The following is an 18,484-nucleotide window of genomic DNA, read 5'->3' on the forward strand; positions in this document are numbered from 1 at the left end:
ACAATTATGGTAACTGCATATTTTCCTTCCTATTTTCCCTTATTTATTTTTCCTTCTTTCACCTTTCACCCTGTCCCTCATCACAAGTATTTTATTTCTGACCACTGCCTCTCCCAATGTGCCCTCCCTTCAATCAGTCCCACACCCTGTTATCCTATCTCTGTTCCTTTTTACTTCCCTATAGGGTAAGATAGATTTCTATATACAACTAAGTCTGTATGTTATTCTCTCTTTAAGCCAATTCTGATGAGAAAGTTCAAATATTGCATCCCCCCATCTTTCCCTCCACTGAAATAGCTCTTTTGTGCTTTTTTTAATGTGAGATAATTTACTCCATTCTAGTTCTCCCTTTCTTCTTCTCTCAATACAGTCTTCTTTATCACTGCTTAATTTTGTTTTTTTGGATATCATCCCATCATAGTCAACACACTTTCTGTGTGTGTATACTCCTAATTGCATTAATAGTGATATAGTTCTATTACAAGTATATATAGTTACAAGTATCATCTTGCTGTGTAGGAATAAAAACTAGTTAACTTTATTGAATCTCTAATGTTATCTCTTTCTTGTTTACCTTTTTATGCTTCTCTTGAGTCTTGTATTTGAAGATCAGGTTTTTTGTCCAGCACTGGTCTTTTTTTAAAATCAGAAACCTTTGAAAGTCCTCTATTTCATTGAATATCAACTTTTTACCTTGAAGAATTATACTCAATTTTGCTGAACAGATGATTCTTGGTTGTACTCCTAGCTCCTTTACCTTCTGGAATATCTTATTCCAAGCCCTCTGGTTCTTCAATGTAGAAGCTGCTAAATCTTGTGTCATCCTGACTGTGGCTCCATAATATTTGAATTGCTTCTTTCTGGCTACTTGCAGTATTTTCTCCTTGGCCTGGGAGTTCTGGAATTTGACTGTGATGTTACTTGTAGTTTTCATTTTGGGATCTCTTTCAAGTGGTGATAGGTGGATTCTTTCAATTTCTATTTTGCCCTCTGGTTCTAGGATATCAGGGTGGTTTTCCTTCATACTTTCTTGAAATGTTATGTCCAGGCTCTTTTTTGAGTATGACTTTCAGGTAGTCTAATAATTCTTAAATTATCTCTCCTGGACCTATTTTCCAGGACAACTGTTTTCCCAATGAGGAATTTATCATTTTTTTCTAGTTTTACATTCTTTTGCTTTTGTTTTATTGTTTCTTGATTTCTCATGGAGTCATTAACTTCCACTTGCCCAATTCTAATTTCAAGGAATTATTTTCTTCAGTGATATTTTATGTCTCCTTTTCCATTTGGCCAGTTCTACGTTTTAAGGAGTTGTTTTCTCTGGCAAATTTTTGTTTATCTTTTCACACTTTTTGTATTTCCTTTACCAAGCTCTCAATTCTTTTTTCATGATTCTTTTGCATTACTGTAATTTCATTCTCCAATTTTTTTTCTACTTTTTTTATTTGCTTTTTAAAGTCTTTTTTGATTTGCACTGGGGGCAGGGCCTCACTGGCAGTTTTCCTTGAGGCTTGGGGCCTTACTGCTGGCCTTTTTGTATACAACCTGCCACTGCTGCTTGCAGACTATGCTCCCTTCCCAGACCTTTCTTTCTGATCCTTCAAGCTGTCCTGGGCTGGTAAACTGCTTCACTGTTCCAAGATTTGTCCTGAGGCATTATTGTAAGGTTGTCTGGAGGGGAATTTGGGAGAGCTCAGGTAAATTCCTACCTCCCTCCACCATCTTGACACCAGATATTACCATGGTTTTTATTTTGTGAGAAACCTGGATTGTATGAATGTGATAATGAGGGGCAGACTTGGTTTGGAAGTCTTGCCCCACAGCATCAATAATCCATTAGTTTAGGTTCTACATTTTTCAAGTCTGGTTTTTAGCACATGCAGCTGACAATAATAAAGGTCCTATATTCATTTGGCCAAATTTGTTTCCCAAAATTATATACCTTGGTTCCTGAGTCCAGTCCAACTGAGCTGAAGTGTATCAGGCAGTTATCCCTTATTCCAAACTTTTAACAGCTTGCCTAATTGGGAGTTGACAGGTGGCTTACTCTGTTCTAATTCCCTATTGATACATGTGCCCCCTTGCTGTTCTGTTCCTTAGCAATCTAATATTGGGGAAGGACAAGCACTAACATATTGAAGGGGAAAAAAGCAAACTACCACCAAAATGCCATGAAATCTATGAGAGGTAGTGTGTTCTTGGGAAAAGTGTTCATAATCAGGAGTCAAGAGGCCCCTATGTTCAAATCCTTGTTCCCATGATTATTAGCTGTTGATCTTGGTTGAGTTACTTCATTTTTTGATTGTTTCCTCACATATAAAATGATATGGAATGATTATCCTGGCACTACCCAGCTCACAGAGGTTGTTGAGCATGTAGCAGAAACCTTGAATTGTTCTAGACATATGAGCCATTCTTCTTCTGGTGAAATGTTTTTAAGTCTCTTCCAACTCTGAAGTTCTAAGGTACATTGACCTGAGGGTCTGCTCTGTGTAGGACCATTTCTAGGCAGAAAGGGACACAGAGGTAAACAATATATGGGTCTCTGCCCCTATGGAGCTCACCGATTAGAGACACATATGGATTTAATTCCAGAAACATTTTAAAAAGTGCATACTATGTGCAAAACACAGCAAGGTATCAGGGTTACCAAGATGATCATGGCACAAGCCTACCTCTAAATTAGTTTCTAGTCTACTGAGGGAGAAGAACAAATAAATAAATATTCTGCATACAAAAATGATATAGAGAAAAGTGATACCAATGCAAAGCAGAGGTTCAAAGGCAAAGTTCTGGAGTTAGCTAGCTGACTCATTTTCTAGTGATCAAGTTGTGGGACCATGTCTTTATGAGGATTCCAGATGGTCCAAGGGAACTAGGGATAAAAAAGGAGAGCAATAATAATTCAGATGTATATATAGTATTTTAAAGTTTTCAAAATGCTTCCTCACAACAATCTTGTGAATTAGGTAGTAGAATTATTCTTATCTTCCTTTTTGCAGGTGATAAAATTGAGGCTCATAGAGATAAAATGACCTGCCTGTTGTTTCATATCTACTAGGGTCAGAGGGTAAGAGCTGTAAGAGACCAGAGCTATGGTTAGCAGATTTTTTTAAAATAAATTTTTGTTGACAGAATTTATTTTTATGTAGACTAAATTTTCTCATGCATTCCCCTCCTCTTTGTTTTCAGAGAGCCATTCCATATAAGAAAGAATATTTTAAAAGAAAAAGTGCAAATATAAAAAGCAAAATTGATCAATACATCAATAAAATCTATCTATCTATCTATCTATCTATCTATCTATCTATCTATCTATCATCTATCTATCGTCTAGACCTGAGTACCTCTAATTTCTGCAAAGGAGTTGGAAAAGTGTTTCCTCATATCACTTATTTGGAGCCATCCTTCTTCTTTATAATTTGTTAACATTCACTTTTGTTTATTGTCCTTTCCATTTACATTGTTGTAGTCTGCGTATATTGTTTTCTTGGTTCCGTTAATTTCTCTCTGCATCAGTTCATGTAAATCTTTCCATGCTTCTTTATATTTATAACATCCATCATTTCTTTTTAATAGCATTTTATTTTTTCTAATTACACATAAAGTTTCCAACAAACCTTTTTTCTCCCTCCCACCCTCCTCTCTCCCCTCCCCAAGATGGCAAGCAATTTGATATAGGTTATATATGTACAATCATATTAAACATATTTCTACATTAGTCATGTTGTGAAAGAAGAATCAGAACAAAAGGCAAAGCCAAGAGAAAGAAAAAAACAATAACAAAAAAGGTGAAAGTGGTATGCTTTGATCTGCATTTAGACTCCATAGTTCTTTCTCTGGATATGGATAGTATTTTCCATCATGAGTTTTTTAGAATTCTCTTAGAGCATTGTATTGCTGACAAGAGCCAAGTCTATCAAAATTGAACATTGCACAATGTTACTGTTACTGTGCACAATGTTCTGGTGCTGCTCACTTCACTCAACATCAGTTTACATAAATATTTCCAGGCTTTTCTTAAATCTATCTGCCTGCTTATCATTTCTTATAGCACAATAGTATTCCATTCCATTTATATACCACAACTTGTTCAGCCATTACCCAATTGATGGGTATTCCCTCAATTTCTAATTCTTTGCTACCACAAAAAGAGCAGCTATAAATATTTTTGAATATGTGGGTTTTTTCTGATCTCTTTGGGATACAGACCTAGCAGTGGTATTACAGAACCAAGGATATGCACGATTTTACAGCCCTTTAGGCATAGTTCCAAATTGCTCTCCAGAATGGTTGGATTAGTTCTCAACTCCATGACAATGCATTAGTGTTCCAATTTTCCCACATCTTCCCCAACATCCATCATTTTCCTTTTATGTCATATTAACCAATATGATAGGTGTGATGTGGTACCTCAGAGTTGTTTTGATTTTCATTTCTCTATTAAATAGTGATTTAGAGCATTTTTTCATATGACTATAGATAACTTTAATTTCTTCATCTGAAAACTGCCTGTTCACATCCTTTGATCATTTATCAGCTGGAGAATGACTTATGAATTCTTATAAATTTGACTCTGTTCTCTATTTTAGAAATTATGTCTTTATCAGAAACACTGGCAATAAAAATTACTTTCAAGCTTTCTGCTTTCCTTCTAATCTTGGTTGCCTTGGCTTTGTTTGTGCAAAACTTTTTCAACGTAATGTAATCAAAATTATTCATTTTACATTTCATAATGTTTTCTATCTCTTGTTTGGTCATAAATTCTTCCCTTCTCCATAGATCTGAAAGGTAAACTATTCTTTGCTCTCTTATTTTGCTTATGGTGATAAGGTGATAAAAGGGTGATAACCCTTTATGTCTAAATCACATACCCATTCTGACCTTGTCTTGATATACAGTATAAGATGTTGGTCTATGCCTAGTTTCTGCCATACTATTTTCCAGTTTTCCCAGCAATTTTTGTCAAATAGTGAGTCCATTCCATTCATATACCACAACTTTTCAGCCATTTCCCAAGTGATGGACATCCCTTCAATTTCCAATTCTTTGCCACCACAAAAAGAGTTGCTATAAATATTTTTATACATGCACCACTCTATTTCTTAGCTAGTACCAAATAGTTTGATGATTGCTGCTTTATATATTCATCATTTCTTACAGCACATTATTATTCCATTATATTCATGTACCACAATTTGTTTGGGTATTGCCCTAATGGATAGGCTTGTGCTTTGTTTCCATTTCTTTTGTAACACAAAAAGTGCTACTATAAATATTTTGGTGTACATATGGATCCTTTTTTTAAATCAATAATCTCCTTGGGGCATATAGCAGTAGACTCTCTGGATCAAAGAAGATTAAAATTTTAGTCATTTTATTTCCATAATTGTTTTCTAATATAGTTGGACTAATTCATCACTGCATCAACAATGCATTAGTGTGTCTAGCTTCCCACAATCCCTCCAATATTGACTATTCCCTTCTTTTGTCATCTTTACCAATTTGCTGAGGTAAGACCTTAGAGTTGTTTTGATTTGTGTTTCTCAGCTTTAAGAAAAACAACTGTTCTTTTTCCTATTTTTTCAACTTTCAGAAGCATAGGTCTTACTGTAGGAATTAATAACTCCTCCATCTCCTGCATCCCTCTGAAGATCTTGGTTTGTTTTCTGAGTATTAATTTATCTGTTTTTCAGCAGTAGTTTGTCAGTTCTTGGTGTTGTTTTTCCTTCTTGGCCATGCTGTCCTTTGTGTTTCTTAACAACTGATCTTGTTTCTTTGTGGGCTTGCCTATCCAAGTTCATTCATAAACTGAGAACTATGCATTCATTTCCTTAGGTTCTCCTCTTTGGACTGCTAGGCCAATCTCATTGAGCAGTCTGGCAAGATTCTGAGGTTCCATGACATCTAATGATTTATGATAGATCATTAGAGGTGGAAAAGGCTTTAGAACATAGAATAAGAAAACTTCTTGAAGGGACCTTGGAATATACTAATAACTCCCATTTATATACCATAGAATAGGAAATCTGGAATATAATAATCTTGGAATATAATAACTCATATCTATATAGCACTTTAAGGTTTGCAAAGCACTTTCCTCATAATTACCTTATGAGGCAGGTAGTGTGAACATTATTATCTCCATTTTACAGATGAAGAAATGGAGGCACTGAAAGGAAGTGATTGACAGAGAGTCAATATCTGAGGTGAGATTCAAGCCTCCGTCTCTTGACTTTAGGTCCCAAACTCCTTATATTAACTATGTCATATTGCCTCCTAAAAATTAAAGAATATCCAAGTTGAAAAGGACTTTAGGGCATAGGATGTTAGCCTGTGGAACATAAAATGTTAGCATTGAAAGGGAACCAAGTACAACAAATGTCAGAGCTGGAAGAGATCTCTGAACACCTATAGGTGAAGCATTTCTCAAGTGCTTATTTTGCTCAGTGCTGGGGATGCCAATGCAGGCAAGGGAGATCATTCCTTCCCTTGAAGAACTTAAAGTCTAAAGGGGAGGGAAAAGTGGGGAGAGGAAACCCAGGATGGTAATACAATGTGGAGATGGAGTAAAAGCCTGGCTCTGGTCAGGATAAGGCCAGGGGACCCAGGGGTGAAGTCTGATTTTGAGAGTGGAGGGAGATGATGATGATGGCTGAGGATAAAAATCTGCGTGGTGAGGATGTGCTTGGGAGTCATTATAACATTCTCTGTTAGAAGTAGAAAGTACCTTAGCAATCATCTGATCCAACTTCCTCATTTATCTGATGAGAAAACAGGTCTGGAGAATGGATTGAACCAACATGACACAACTTAGTGGCAAAGTCTGGACTCGAAGAATCGAGATCTCAAGATTTTTAATCCTGTTCCCTTTAGATTATGCCATGTTACTTTTTGGGGAGGAGAAAGGGTAGGGCTAAGGTAATTGTTAAACCTAGGGATAATTGTTAAGCCTTTAGGCACAGAGGAGGCCAGGAAGCAGCAAGTTTCTCCTGCACCATTCTTTAAAGCTTCTGTGGTAGCACTGGCTCCTTATGAGAAAGAAGGGGAAGGAAGCATACTATAGGATGTTCCAAGTCTCCTTTCCATAGGAGAACATAATAAATCCCTCACCCAAAACACTAACCCCCCCCTCATAAAATGCCTCATTTCCTGAAGTGACAGCCTCCTTACCTTCCTCTATGCAGTATCTCGGAGGGAGGAACTTTACTCTGGGTTGAATGGGAGGGAAAGGCTGTCACTGTTTTCTCCAGAAGGTGGGTGAGTGCCTTGTGGTCTCCCATTCCTCCTCCTCCTCCTTCTCCTGTCTCACCTCCCAAATCTGTGCAGGCCCTAGAGCCACTGGCTTTTAAGGGAGAAGCTTGGGAGTTGCCTGGGTGGGGACAGAAGAGCGGGTGCCTCATCCTTTTCTTGTGGCAATGTTCTCCACTGGTTTACTATGGAACAGCAGAGAGAAGATCTTTAGTGTTGGCTTTAAGGGAGTCCTTGACACACTGCAACTCAGGGATGCCTATTGTTCCTATACCTGTATGATCGCAGGACTTGGAGGAGGAAGAGATCATGTGATCAAACCCACTCATTTTCCAGGTGATGAAACAGAGGCCATAAAGGGTGACTTCCCCAAGGTCACACTGATAGTAAGTAATAGAGCTGGGATTCAAACTGAAGGTTTCTTTTATTTACTTCAAATTCTGTGCCCTTTTCACTATTCTCTAGCTTGGAGCTGAGGAAACCGAGGCAGGAGAATGGGTCAGGTTCAGAAATGAGAAACAGGCATGCCTATTTTGTCCGTTTGGAATCAGACCTGTGTTTCCATCCTGACTTTGCTATTTACTAGCTGGGAGGGCCTCAGGCAAGTCACTTCCCTTCCTAGGCCTTTGCTTCCTTCTCTGGAAAGTGGGTCATGGTGGATTAGATGTTCTCTAAGGTTCCTTTCAGTTCTAAATATTATAATTCCATGATCCTGTTTTAGGAACAATAGTTCGTGCAGTGCAGACAGTGAAAAGATTCCAGAACCAGACCACCTGGTATAGAAGAGGGGACGGTGAGGTGTGAGAGATACGGGAGGCAGAGTTCAGCTTAGTAGAAAGAAGTAATTTAACATGAAATTAACCACAAAAGGAGCTTCTTGCCCTCCCAGGTACTGAAGGACCGGTTCCTGGAAGAGTTCAAGCAACCTTTAGTCATTGATTTTATAGAGGGCTCTTAGCGGGAGTTTGCATTTGCGGCTTCCTTTCATTTTATGTGAGTCTACTATTCTAAAAGTCCAGGAAACCGCTCCACAGATTCCCCGATGACTGCAGGACCCCATGGGGCCCCATTCATCCCTCCCTCTACCCCCCCTTGTCCTAGAGGGCGGGGCTGGCTGGAGGTTTAGAGAGCAGGAGTGCGAGGAGAAACACTGGGAGGAGGCGAGACAGGCAGCCCAGTGCTACAAGAGGCTGGAGCCCGCACTGGTCAGGGCTCCTGGCACCGAGAGGACGGAGGCCAGCTGCCTGCCAGCGTCTAGGCTTTGTTAAACTCCCTCTGCCCACCATGAGCTGTAAGTTCGGTCAGGGCAGATTATTGCTCCCAGTCGGGGCTCTTCTGTCTCCTCACTTGTCTTCCCCCCCCTCCCCTTTCCCTTACTCTTCCTTTCTTCCTCTCGCCTGTCCTTCCCCTCTACTATTTCTCTCTCCCCTTTCCTCTTATTCTGACCCCCATGTCCTTACCTACCTCCTCTCCTTCACATTATCTTCTCCCATTTCTTTCTCTTTTTTCTTTCCCTCCTTTCTTCCTTTCCCTTTTTCTGCTTCATCTCTCTCCCTCTCCATTTCCTTTTCTTTATCTTATTTCCCACTTTGTCTTTTTCTCTCCATCCTGACCTTTCTCACTTCTTTTCTCCCCAAGGCTACATCTCTCACTCAGTGTGTTGCTATTGCTGCAAACTATGTCTTCTGCTCCTGGGACCCCTGTTGCAGGTAGGGCTCATGCTGGTCATTCACCTGCCCTGATCCTGGGGGTGGGGAGGTCTGCTCCCTGAATAAAGCAGGAAAGTGAGGAAAGGGACAGGAGACTCTCCATTTGGGGCTCTGCAAATTCTCAGGGTCATGGAAAACAGAAGGATTCTAGTAATTTATTCTGGAGTTGGGTGTCCGGGAAAGGGAGTCTACTGTGGATTTGCCCTATTGGACCCATGTGTGCTCATCTGCAACTCTTGGAAAGTAGTTATCAGCTGGGCAGTCACTTCTCTCTCTGCCTTACTTTCCTGACCTGTAAAATAAGGAAATTGGACTAGAAGGTCTTTATAATTTAGTTTTAATATTCTATGTCCCCTGTTCCAATATTCTAAGTTCTAAGGAGCTTTCCAGTGCTAACATTCTGTGTTCTAATTTCCATAATTCTGTATTTTAAGTTTCTCTAGGTCTAATATTTTATGTCCTATGGTCTCTTCTAGGTTTAACACTATATTCTAAGGTTTAGGGAAGAAAACAAGCTCTCTTGGGTTTGAGAGAGGCAGTGCCTAAGGCAGATAAGACATGAGTAAAATTATTTGAATTATTTTCTCATGCTTTCTGTGTGTCTGGTGGTAAGGTAGGACTTGGATAATTGACCCTTCTCTTTTCTCTCCCCTACTTTCCCCAAGCTGTAGCATCATAGATCTGGAGAGTTGGAAGGGACCTCAGAGGCTCTCCAGTCAAAGGCCATCATTTGCTGGAGGAGGAAACTGAGGCCCAGCAGGTTAGTTAACATGCCAAAGGTTGTACAGATAATAGTCATCAGAGGTGGACTTTTATCCCAGGCTCTCTGACTCTAGAACCAGAGCTCTTTTCATTACGCTTGACTATCTCTTCTTGAGTAAGGGACTGCCTGGGGTGGGGGGATGGCTATGGTGTTTGCTCCCTTTTCTCCTCATTCTGTCTACCTACCACTTCTCTTCTCCACCCCTTCTGCTGTAATAGATTGCTACTATGTTATGACTGAAAGAGACCTTACAATGTTAGAGCTAGAAAGAACCTTCTGATATGGAATATAAACGAGATGTTAAAACAAAAATGTCAGAACACAGAGCATAAAATTTCAAAGCTGGAATAAACTCTAGATTGTAGAGCTGGAAGGTTATTGTTGTTCAGTCATTTCTGACTCTTCATGACCCAGTCTGGGGTTTTCTTTGCAAAGATACTGGAATGATTTGCCATTTTCTACTCCAATTCATTTTATAGATGAGGAAACTGAGGCAAACAGGATTGCATGATCTGCCCAAGGTTACACAGTTAGTGAATGTCTGAAGCTGGACTTGAACTCACATCTTCCTGACTACAGACCCAGTACTTTATCCACTGTGCCACCCAGCTGCCACAGCTGGAAGGCACTTAGAACATAACATTTTAGAAGTAGAAGAGCCTTTAGAAAACCTCTATTCCCTACTCATCAATTGGGAATGATTGAACAAAATATGACATGAGAATGTAATGGAATAATATTGCATCATAAAAAATAATGGAAAGGCTGGATTCAGAGAAAATTAGGAAGACATATGAACTGATGCTGAGCAAAATGAGCAGATCCAGAACAAGTGATACAATGACCACTTTATAGATGATGAAACAGGCTTAGAGAAGGAAATCACTTAGCAAGTTATTAACACTTAAAGTCCTTAGGTGACTGAATCATTATTTTTTCCTTTTTAATCATTTTTATTTTTTGTCATTCTGAACTTGATATATATCAGCAAACATGAACATTTCCATCTTCAGAAAAGAACAGAATAGGTTTGAATATGAACCTGAGACTCTATTCCAGACAACTTATTTTTTTAAGTGAATAAATAAAATATTAGTTTCAAAGTTGTTTTTCTTGTTTGCTTCTTCCTCTGAACTTCTTTCTGTTAAATACATTTAAAAAACTGCCCAATGACAGTTTTATTTCTTTCTTTTTTTTCAGCCTTACTATTGCTATTCTTCCTCCTCCTTGAGCTCCTATTCCTTCCCCAAAAATTAAAAACAAACTCTTCCTTGTAACAAAGAAGTATTGTCAAGTAAAACACCTCCTATTCACTATGAGCAAAAATGCATATCCCATTCAGCATCCTGGGTTGATTACTTCTCCCTTAGGAGGTAGGCAGAATCAATATCAATGATCTCATAAAGAAGTGTTGCTCATTGTATCAATTAGTTCTTAAGTCTCTCCAACCTGTGTTTCTCTATACTATTGTAGTCATTGCATCGCTTGTTTTTGATCTGTTCATTTTACTTAGCATCAGTTCATATGAGTCTAATTTTCTCTGAATCCAATCCTTTCCATTATTTTTAATGATGCAATATTATTCCATTACCGCCACATGCCATAATTTGTTCAGTCATTCCCAATTGATGAACAACACCTCCTTCCTTTCCAGTTTTTTGCTACAATAACAAGTGCTGCTATGAATATTTTTGTACATATCTTTTCCTACTTTTTTTTTCTATCTTTGCTGATTATGCTTAGTAGTGTAGGTTAAAGAGTCTGCACAGTTCAGTGACTTTTAGCTCTGAATTGTTTTCTATAATGGCTGAATTAGTTGGATTCACAGTTCCACCATCAGTGCATTTGTATATTTGTTCTTCCACAGCCCTTGTAACAATTATTCTTTTCCTTTTTATGTCAGCTTTGCCAATCTAATGGTTGGTAGATAGAATCTCAGAACTGTTTTAATTTGAAGTTTTCTTGTTATTAGTGATTTGGAGCATTTTTTCATATGGTTGTTGACAGCATGTATTTCTTCCTTTGAGAACTTGCTGCTTTGTATCCTTTGGCCATTTAATGTTTATTGGAGAATGGCTCTTGTTCTTAAATATTTGAATCAGTTCCTTACGTATCTTGGATGTCAGAGAAACTTTTTGCAAATATTTTTTCACAGTTTACTGTTTCCCTCCTTGTTTTAACCACATTGATTTTGTTTGCGTAGCTTTTCAATTCTTTGTGGTTAAAATTATCTATTTTATGCCTTGTAAATCCTCTCTGCCCTTTGTTTAGTTGAGAACTTTCTTTCCATACTTTTTCCATAGGTGCAAAAAGTTATCTCCTTCTCTGTTGTTCTAATTTGTTTATGATGTGACATTTTATACCTAGGTTATATATCCATTTGAAACTTTTATGTGGTTTATGGAATGAGATGCTGGTCTAAACATAATGTCTGCTAAACTTCTTTCCAATTTTCCCAACAATATTTGTCAGATGCAGAGGCTGATAGTTGGGGCCATTCAGTTTATCAACCACTATAGTACTGTTTGTTTTCATCTATATGTTCCTACAACTAATGACTTTTCTGTTTCTTAACTAGTACTACATAATTCTGTTTGTTTCTGCATTGTAGTAGAGTTTGTGATATGGTACTGCTAAGCTGCCTTTCTTCCAATTTTTTTTACTTCCCTTGAGATTCTTGACATTTTGATCCTCCAGGTGATTTTTTAAATTATTTACCCTAGTTCCATAAAGTAAATGTTTGATAGTTTGATTAGAATGGGACTGAAAAAGTAAATAGATTTAGATAACATTGTCACTTTTATTATATTGGCACATCCCAACCTAGAACAATTAATATATTTCTAATTAATGTCTGTTGATGTTTATAAAAATGTTTTGTAGTTGTATTCATATTGTTCCTGTGTCTGCCATAGCAGGTAGATTCTCAAATATTGTATATATCAAGTAGTTATTCTGAATGGAGTTTCTCTTTCCATGCCTTCCTGCTGAGTTTTGTTGGTGTTGTAACATGTCCTCTAGAGGGAAAAGCAATGACCTGGTTCTATGTAGACTCCTGGAGGACCAGGAAGGGTCTTCTATAGAAGGCAGGATTTGATCTGAGTTATAAAGGAAGCCAAGTAAATTAAGAAATAGAGGTGAGGAGGGAGTATATTCCAGGCATGAAAAGATGGAATGTCATCTGTGAGGAAATGTCAAGTAGGCAAGTGTTAGTTGTGTCACAGAGTTCATCGAGGGTAGTAAAGTATAAGAAGCTTGGAAAGATAGGAAAGTGTCAGGTTGTAAGGAGCTTTAAATGGCAAAGAGAGGACTTTGTATTTGATCCTGGAAGCAACAAGGAGCTGGCTGAGGTTAATGAGCAGAGTGGTGATGTGGTCAGATCCACTCTTTAGGAAAATCACTTTGACAGCCGAGTGGAGGTTGGATTAGAGTGGGGAAAGATATGATTGTACTCAGACATCTCTAAGATCCTTTCTAAGTCTAATATTAAGTGTTTTTATAAAACCTGAGGGCCCACAGTTTTTAGTAAGTCAGGAATCAGAGTTACACAGTAAAACAACAGGTTCAGCTTATAGCCTGATAGGGGCACACTGAAAAGCCCAGATTTGTATGAATTCTGGCCTTGGGTAGTGATGAAACATTAATGGTTCGTTATTGTACTACTGCTTAAAGAGAGAAAACTCTCTAATGATGGCTTGGGGTTTGCATACAAACTGTACTAGGGCTCCCAGAATAGTGTCTGTACCCTCAGGCTGTGAAATAATGTATACATGGAAATACATGTGCTTGCATCACCCACAGGAGTTTATGAGTTGTAAACTAGTTATGTAACACTAGAATAATGGAACAGACTTAGAGGTAGGTGGCAATCACACCCAGCCTAAGGGATGGGAAAGGAATAGTTTAGTTTGTGATTGTACATCATTGATTGAAACAGTCTATACCTCTTTGGCCATCATCCCTTATCTTACTTTCCTTTTCTTGTGGCATCAGAAGGGGGAAAAATGGCCTTTCTGGCTGCTAATCAAACTACCACACAAGCTCTCCTATCTCTAGCTTCTCTCTGCTTTTTCCAAGGCTTCTGTAGATCCTTTCCATCCCTGGGCTATTGGGAAGCACCCATCTGCTCTTTCCTCTGGTGTTTTCTCATCTCCTTTTGAGGGCTCTTTTTTTCAGTTTCAGTTCCATCCCCATCCTGAAACCATATCTTCTTGTGTTAGGAAATGAATGAAAACTCCAAATTTCAGCAGTCTATGTGGATCTCTAGGCCATGCCTGCCCCTTCTAGAGAAGGTATTGCCTTCATATACAGAAAAGCTGATGATGGGGGTTTATTTTATATACTACTTTCTGGAAGTTAATAATTGTTTCAATAATTTTTAGTTGATTCTGTAGAGTTTTCTAAGTAGATAATTATCTAATTTGCAAAAAAGTGGTAATTTTGTTTTCCTCTTTGCCTATGTTTATTCCCTCAATTTTTTATTGTTTTATTATTAGTTAGCATGATAGTGATGACAATGAACATCCTTTCTTTATCCCAATCTTATTGGAAACATTTCTAGTATTTCTCCATTACAAATAATGGTGGTTCATAGTTTTAGACACTATTCACCGTATTAAGGAAAGTTTCATTTATTCCTAGTGTTTTATTTAAATCAGAAATTAGTATTGCATTTCATCAAAAGTTTTTATGTTTTTATTTATATAAACATGATTTTTATTGTTTTTGTTATTAATATGTCTATTATATTTATAGTTTTCCTAATATTGAGCTAAGCCTTCATTCCTGGTATACATCCAACCTGATAATAATGTATTTAACTTCTTAGTATGTTGCTGTACTCGTAATGTTTTATTCAATATTTTTTGCATCTATATTGATTAAGGATATAGTTTCTGTTTCTTCTTTGTGTCTCCCTGGTTTACTTATCAAGGCCATAGTTGTATAATTGAAGGAATTTGGTAGGATCTTTTCCCAATTTTGCAAATAATTTATATGACATTAAAATTCATTGTTCTTTGAATCTGTGATAGAATCTGCTTGTAATTTCATTTGGTCCTGGATTTTCTCCTTTGGAAATTCATTTATGTCTTGTTCAATTTCATTCTCTGTGATTATTTAATTTCTCCATTTCTTGTTTGTTAATTTGGGAGTTTTATCCACTGACACCTCTACTAGGCCAAATACCCTTAAAAACATAAAAAGAAAGGGAGAAAGGACTCACATGTGCAAAAATATTTATGGTAGTTTTTTTTAATAATGGTAAAGAACTAGGAACAATTGGGGAATGGCTGAACAAATTGCAGTATATGAATATAATGGTAGATGACATGAATGTAATCAATTGTGCCATAAAGTCAAAAAACAGGATAGTTTCAGAGAAATCTGGGAAGAGTTGAATGAACTGACACAAGATAGAGTGAATGGAACCAAGAGAACAATTTGTAAAATAACAACAAAATTGTAAAGTCAAACAACTTTAAAACATTTAAGAACTCTAACCAGCTCAATGATCAACCATGACTCCTGAGTACTCACAATGAACTAGGCTACCCTTTGACAGAGAGGTGATGGATTCAAGATGTAGAATTCAATGCAATGTGTACATGAACAATGTGAGAATTTATTTTACTTAATCATGCATATTTATTACAAGGGTTTTGTTTTTCTTTCCTCTTTTAAACTGGGGAAAGGGTAAAAGGGAGAGAAAATAAATGCTTCAACTGAAAGATAAAATGAAAAAAAATTGGGAGTTTTATACTTGTAAAAATATTAGTTGATTTGTTTGTTTTCTGTTTTGTTGGCATTTAGGGCAAACAGTTCCTTTCCTTTTCCTTTTTTTGAGGGGGATTCTACTTTTTCATTTTTGTTACTTGCAATTAAATTTATTTTCTCTGTTAAAAATCAGACTAGGTAATAGTTTATCCATTTTATTATTATTTTTTAATAGCTGCTTGTTTTACCTAACAATTCTGTGATTATTTTGTCTTCAATTTTATTAGTCTTTTCTTTGAATTTCAGAATTTTTATTTTGGTTTTAGTTTTTTTTTTGATTACTCTTGTTCTAGTTTCTTTCTTTAGTTGTGTGCCTAATTCATTACTCTATTCTTTCTCTTTCATTAATGAAAGTTTTTTGATACATAAAATTTCCCCTAAGGACTGTTTTGGGTGTGTCCCAAAAGTTTTGATATGTAGCCTCTTTTTTGCAATGTTCTTTGAAGAAATTATCAATGGTTTGCATGATTTGTTTTTGACCCACCAATTCTTTAGCATTAAATTATTCTCCATTTTTCTTCAAAGGTCCTTTATTAATTATGTTTTTTTTCCTATGTTATGGTCCGTAAATGTGCTTTTTTCATTTGTTTGTGAAGATTTTATGCCCCATCTCATGATCAATTTTTGTTAAGGTGCCATGCACATCTGAGAAATATGTATGTTCCTTTCTATTTTTTTTTTAGTAATTGCTGTTCTATTCAAATCTTTAACTTCTTTATTATTCATATTTTTATTAATTGTCTAGTCTTGAAAAGAGTATGTTAACATCTCAATTATTATAGTTTTGTTGTCTATTTCTTTCCATACTTTGATTCACTTTCCTCTTAACTATGTAGATGCTAAGCCATTTGGCACAAATATCCATAAATATATTAAATTCTGGCATGATTTTACTGTTTGTAGTGCCTTTAAGCATGATATGGTTTCTCTATCTCTTTTAACCATGTCTGTTTTTACATTTCCCTTGTGTGGGATTATGCATGTTCTCCTCTATTTTTTGAGGTCACTTGAAGCATGATTAATTCTCTTCCAGCCTCTTGTTTTATATCTGGAGGAATTTTTATGCTTCAATTGTGTTTCTTCTAAACAACATGCTGTTAATTCCTGCTTTATAATCCATGCTTCCATCTTCTTTGTTCTGTGGGTGAGCTCATATCATTCACATTCTCAGTTATGATTGTTAATTGTATTTTTACCTACATCATATACTCTTACATTTTTCCTTTCTTTATCCCTATATCCTTTATAAAGAAGGTGGTGAAAAAAGGAGTGTGAGCAAGAGTAGTGATCTATAATTGAAGTAATTTTCTTTTACACTCTTGCCTCTCTTCTCTAACCTTTGCCCAGATACCAATCACTAGTTTTTATTCTTTTTTATTTTAATTCTCCTTTAATTATTCATACTTTTAAAGTTGAAGTTTGTTTTTCTGATGACTGTTCCTTCTTCAATACAATCTTCCTTTTAATATTTCATCTCCTCCTTCCCTGTCCCTGCCTGTCTTCTTGTCGAGTTTAATATATTTTCCCGCCAAACACTGTGTATGTGTTCAATCTTCCTATGTATAGTTCAGATAAGAATGGTCTTCATGTGAAGCTCCCTCTCCTCACCCTCTTTTCTATCTTTTTGTATCTTTCTTCTCAAGCACCTTGATGATGAAAATACTAAGTTCTATCCCCTTCTTCCATCTTTCTTCCAGACATATTCCTTTCTCCTGCTTTTTCTTTCTTCTTCTAAGATCATCGAAATAGAACAAGTCACCCCTAGGCCCTCTGTGTTTAACTCTCTTCTGTCACCCTTAGAGACATTAGGGTTCCAAAGTGCCACCTGTTTCTTTTCTCCATTTTGTACTGTAAGAACTTTATCATTATTTAGCTCCTTCAGACTTCTCAAATAAATTTACTTTTCAAAGTGTCTTTTGGCTTACTCATTTGCATTTCAAAGTTTCTGCTCATATCAGGTCTTTTCCTCTGGGATGCTTGAAATTGACCTTTTTTTTTAACCAAAAATCTATTTCCCCCCTTTTAGGACTAGACTCATTTTTTCAGGGTAAGTTATTCTTTATTGTAAGCCCTTGCTTTCTGCCTTATGGAACAGTTCAAGATTTCTTCTTTATGGTAGCAGCTGCCATGTGTTATATGACCCTGACTGTAATTCCTTGGTACTTGAACAGCTTCTTTATGGCTTCCTGTAGTATTTTTAAATTTAACCTGAAAGTTCCAAATTTTGGTTATGACATTCCTGAGTTTTATCATTTTGAGATTTATTTCAAAAGATGTCCACTAGATTTTTTTATTTTTACTTTGTATTCTTATTCTAGTAGATTTTTATCAGTAATTTTTTCTATGATTTATCTATGATTTCTTGAAATAAAGTGTATAGGTTTTATTTTTTTTAAATCATGGTCTTCAGTGAGTCAGATTATTCTTCAATCATCCTCGATCTGTTTACCAGATATGTTATTTTTGATAGTAAATACCTAACATTTTCTTCATGGTTTTTCAATATTTGTATTTTGTTCTCATACAAAGTATCCCAAAAATCTTAGTGAAGTTTTAAGCTATAATAATGATGACAAGTTCACATATTAAGCTTTTGTCACTTAAAACTATTAGCATAGACTTCAGAAAAACCTGGAAATGCTTGTATGGACTGATGCTGAGTGAAGTGAACAGAGCCAGGAGAACGTTGTACACAATGACAGCCACATTGTGTGATGACTAACTTTGATAGACTTAATCCTTCTCAGCAATGCAAGAATCTAAGACATCTTCAAAAGTCTCATGAAGGAAAACGCTATCCATATCCAGAGAAAGAACTACGGAGCCTGAATATAGATTGAAGCATACTATTTACTCTTTTTTTCTGTTTTGTTTTGTTTCTTCTTTCTTGTGGATTTTCCTATTGGTTCTAATTCTTCTTTACAACATGACGAATGTGAAAATATATTTAATAGGAATGTATATATAGAGCCTATATCAGATTGCA

The 18,484-nt window shown here is 36.6% G+C and overlaps 1 protein-coding gene across 1 annotated transcript in view; it reads left to right on the forward strand.

Moving 5' to 3' along the window:
• Nucleotides 1-7,418: 7,418 nt before the first annotated feature.
• Nucleotides 7,419-18,484, forward strand: part of LOC114046987 (prostaglandin G/H synthase 1-like) — a 31,258-nt gene continuing 20,192 nt past the window's right edge. The window contains exons 1-2 of the mRNA XM_027867631.1: nt 7,419-7,625; nt 8,353-8,542. Of these exons, the coding sequence (XP_027723432.1) occupies nt 7,419-7,625; nt 8,353-8,542 (397 nt within the window). The remainder of the gene's footprint in view (nt 7,626-8,352; nt 8,543-18,484) is intronic.

The sequence above is a fragment of the Vombatus ursinus genome, unplaced genomic scaffold (genome assembly GCF_900497805.2).
Source record: "Vombatus ursinus unplaced genomic scaffold, bare-nosed wombat genome assembly UNPS02014786.1, whole genome shotgun sequence".
NCBI classification, from domain to species: domain Eukaryota; kingdom Metazoa; phylum Chordata; class Mammalia; order Diprotodontia; family Vombatidae; genus Vombatus; species Vombatus ursinus.